This window comes from Olea europaea, chromosome 14, assembly GCF_002742605.1.
Source record: "Olea europaea var. sylvestris chromosome 14, O_europaea_v1, whole genome shotgun sequence".
Lineage (NCBI taxonomy): Eukaryota > Viridiplantae > Streptophyta > Magnoliopsida > Lamiales > Oleaceae > Olea > Olea europaea.
Window position 1 is genome coordinate 14,328,699 of NC_036250.1, and position 4,051 is coordinate 14,332,749.

At 35.1% G+C, this 4,051-nt stretch overlaps 1 protein-coding gene across 1 annotated transcript; it reads right to left on the bottom strand.

Moving 5' to 3' along the window:
• Positions 1-192: 192 nt before the first annotated feature.
• Positions 193-3,973, bottom strand: LOC111409251 (E3 ubiquitin-protein ligase RNF170-like). Its single transcript, XM_023039267.1, has 5 exons — positions 3,731-3,973; positions 2,841-3,040; positions 1,168-1,269; positions 588-639; positions 193-503 (listed from the first exon to the last, which is right to left on the bottom strand). Exons 1-5 carry the CDS (start codon positions 3,819-3,821, stop codon positions 391-393), a joined length of 558 nt encoding a protein of 185 aa, XP_022895035.1. The 5' UTR covers positions 3,822-3,973; the 3' UTR covers positions 193-390.
• Between the last annotated feature and the right edge of the window lie 78 nt (positions 3,974-4,051).

Genomic DNA, 4,051 nt, shown 5'->3' on the forward strand with positions numbered 1-4,051 from the left:
TAAAAAAAAAAAAAAAAAAAAAAAAAAAGGTAGATTATTATAAATTATTTAATAACTATTAGTAATAATCTGAATATTTTGATTAATTATGTCCCAACTTGATTGCATTGCGTATCATTGTATGCTACCTCTACCATTTGAAAGTGCGAAAATTTGTGTAATTTCAAATGCCTTTAGAAACTACGACAGCTCTGAATTGAAATTTCTGTGTATCCTTTCCAAAGTAAAAGGGAGAATAATGAAGAATACATTGAAATGTATCATTCAATATAATTCAATGTGTGAGATTGTGCCACTGTAACAATAGGAGAGAGGAAAAACATGATTTCAACATCGAGATATGATGTAAATCTTTTTCTTCGGTAGTTGCAATCAAAACATCAGTCGACCTTAAAAACCTCCATGACGGAGAACAAGAACGGATCGATAAAGGGCAGCAACATGGAGGAAGCATATCAACACGATGATGAAATCATCAAGAAGACCAATGATACCTAGCAGCGCTGTCATGGGAAAAGAAGGGAAAAGTTGAACTAACATAACCATAATAAGGAAGTAAATAGAAGGCAATTTGCAACCATTTGTACCTTCAGGGATAATGTCCACCGGGCTAAGGACATATATAGCACTCACTATCATCTGCAAAGTAGCAAAATAAAAAGCATAAACTAATCAAAAGTAAAAAGTTCACTTAATGAATATCAAGGTAAAAACATTGTCCAACTCAAAAAGTATCCATCTAATTGTATCCCTAGGGTATGAACTGCTAATACCCGGTCATATAAGTGGTTTAGCATACTTAACATGTAAACAAGGAAATTTTAAAATGCCATGTAGTAGAACTTTAGGGGTTATTCGTACGAGCACTCTTAAGATGCCTCTCATTCTAGTTACTTTTATGAACCAGAAATCTGTGTCAAAGAGAAGTTCTTGAGGTGAACTTTTACCAAATCTTTATATTGAAGTTCACTAAACTAAAGTTTAGAAACATGTTTACTTTCTTCTTGTTTCTCTAGAGTTTTTCATGTTAATAAACCTTCACTTAATAGATGATAACTAACAAATAAAATAACATGGCTGCTACATGTAATGCAAGTATGGCAGTCAAAAATGAAAGTGCGATAACATATGCTGTCATAGTTGCATACTGAGGAGTGACAACTTAACTGCCAGATAAACACGTGCCCGCATAACAAGCGGTAGTGATCTTTGTGGATTGATCAAATCTTGCAACAATCTCTTGAGAAGAAAAGGAAGGTCTTGCATTCTCTGAGAACAAGAAGGATAGTGTGTCATTGATCATATGAGAATGAATTGTGACAATATTAAGACGTGCAATTCGCGCCATAAAGGACGAGAACATTAAGACCAAGAAGTAGATTGGACATTTAAATAAGTTATAAAATACTCTCAGGTCTTCAAGAGCCAAACAATGCTACAAAAGATTACGCCACAAAACATAGCAGTGCCATCTTTTATTATACTAATCCAAATAATGCATAGCTCATACTACTCTCACTTGCCCGTCGCTTTCTTTCGAAGATGATTCATAATCAGAAGAATAGCCGCAGTAAAAGAAACAGAAATGCCAACCCGATATTTAACATAAAATAAGATATTCTTTAGCTCAATCATCATTCCTACACCATTCAACCACTAATGTGCACACCTCTGGGAAATACAATAATTTTCACCTCATCAATGCAATGTGTCAAGATGATGTTAAAAAAGCCATGGTCAGATTTTGGAATGCTATACTGGAATCAAAATCCTTCAATGATATGAGAGCAAATGAAAAGGATTTGCATTAACAATGAAAGGCAAGCCTTGTATATGATATAATTGTCAAGCATTTGAGTCAAAGTAAATTCAAATGATTTACATGAAAATATATGAAATCCAAGCCAGATCATTATAACACCTCTTCTACAACTAGTATCCCGTGTGCACTTAGTTGGAATGGGAGGAGCTCTAGTGCTGTAAAGAGTTGCATTGAACTAAGATGTCCTATCTCTTGGAATTTCATCCACAAAACCAAGAATTGATAGAATTGTTAATGCCACTGCACCGAGAAAGAAGAGTGAAATTAATGATTTGAAAAAGAGGGCTAGGTCTAGCCAAAAATTGAGTCCTTTGCTTTTGGATCTACTACTTGACCAGTATTCTGTTACAGGTTTGCCTAGCACTTCATCGTCAAACACATCCTTAAGCTAGTAAAAATTTTAACCTCAGGTTAAACTCAGCTTGTATGGTTAGTCTGTCAACCAAGCTGCTCAACCTTGGGATGAGTTCAGGTTAACTAAAGCTCAAATAAGCAAAGCTTCAACTATATTTAGACTCATATATAATACCATGCGGACCTTGACCAGGCTTTAAGGCGTCCTCAAGATATATTTTTAGATACCGCTATACAATTACAACCTGTTTTTGCTAGCCGCCTGGGGGCTTTACCAAGACTAACTAATAAAAGGCCTAAAGGTGGAAGTGATCCTAGAAACCAATCACATTCAAAGTTCGGTTGGGGACCTTGATGAGAGCTGAAATTTAGATAGATCTTTTATTACAATTTCCTATAACCTATTAATATTAGTAGTAGTGATTTTTTTACTGAAAAGAATCAAAGATTCAAAATAAATTGAACACAGTAGTACAAAACATTTAAGACATAAAGGACTCACTCCAGACTGGAAGTCACAGGAGTCAGAAGTTGCAAAAGAAAAGTAAAGAAGACTCTGTTTCATGGCTTAAAGGCACAACGGAAAAGAAACAAGTCTCTGCTAGACAATTTAAACCGGAACGTTAACGTGTGACAACTACGACACCATGAACTTAAAATATACCTGCATAAGACCATTTGCACGTTCACCAAATATACGGTTATATCTTTCTATCCCTTGAAAAACCTCACCAACTTCAGGATCCTGGCGCTGCCTTGATGAAGCCTCACTGGGAACCAACAGGGTGATCTCACGTCGACATAAGGGACATTTACAAGGATGAAGAGCTGATCTATGATTCCAAACTTGTAGTATACAATTACCTATCAAGAATCACATTAATATTTACCAATCACAGTAACCGTTGATTAAGACAGAAAAATGAGCCTCATTTTTGAACAGAGAAAATATTATATATTAGGCTGCCCTGGAAAAACACTATTAGGGACTCAATATTGGATTTTCTTGAAGAAACTTTACAAGGTTTGAACGGATCATTTATAATTCCAAGACCTAATTCTATAAGCCCAATGAAACAATTATTTATTTACTGCTTTGTATGCTCGAAAATAACTGGTGTAATACCTTAACATAAATCTAATGTTCCATAAGATAAAGTGTTGGTGATAATTAAACAAGCATTTCCAGTTTATCATAATTCCGCCATAGAATATCTTTCCCTTCCAATTGCTCGTTGGCATCCCAAAAGTGAGACTCAATGGCGCCCGAGATAACCATTGATAATGAATCCTTCCTTTCTCTGATTCTTAAACGCAGAAAAATACAAGTGTAATGAAGAGTACAAATCATTCCACATGACGGCAAGCTAGTTCAATCTTGAAATTCAATAACTTCAAAATAGTAAGAAAAAATAATTAGATGGAACTATCGTCGTGAATCCCTATCTTCATATGTGAGATTTAATTTCAAAAGGAAAAGGGACAACCAATTTAATTGATTGTTACAAGAAATGAAGGCTTGCAGAAATAAACATAGCGTAGATAACGACTCACCGCAGAACCAATGAGAGCAATTGGCCTGGCAGGGAATGTGAAAATTAGCGTGGCATATTGAGCAGATATCATTCTCCAGAGGCACATCCATTTCTTTGATTCTTTCAACTGCAATCACCCTATTACCTTTCTTTTGATTCTTGATTGATTGATTGATTTATAGCATGCTCAATGCGGGGTGCATAATAGGGATGTGTGCTGGTTAGAAGGGAGGAGGTTAATTAACACAGTAATGACATAGCCACCAAGATTTGTGTGTGTGTGGGGTAAATATACAAAATTATTTGGCTTATTTTATATTAATTATAGATTTAAAAATAT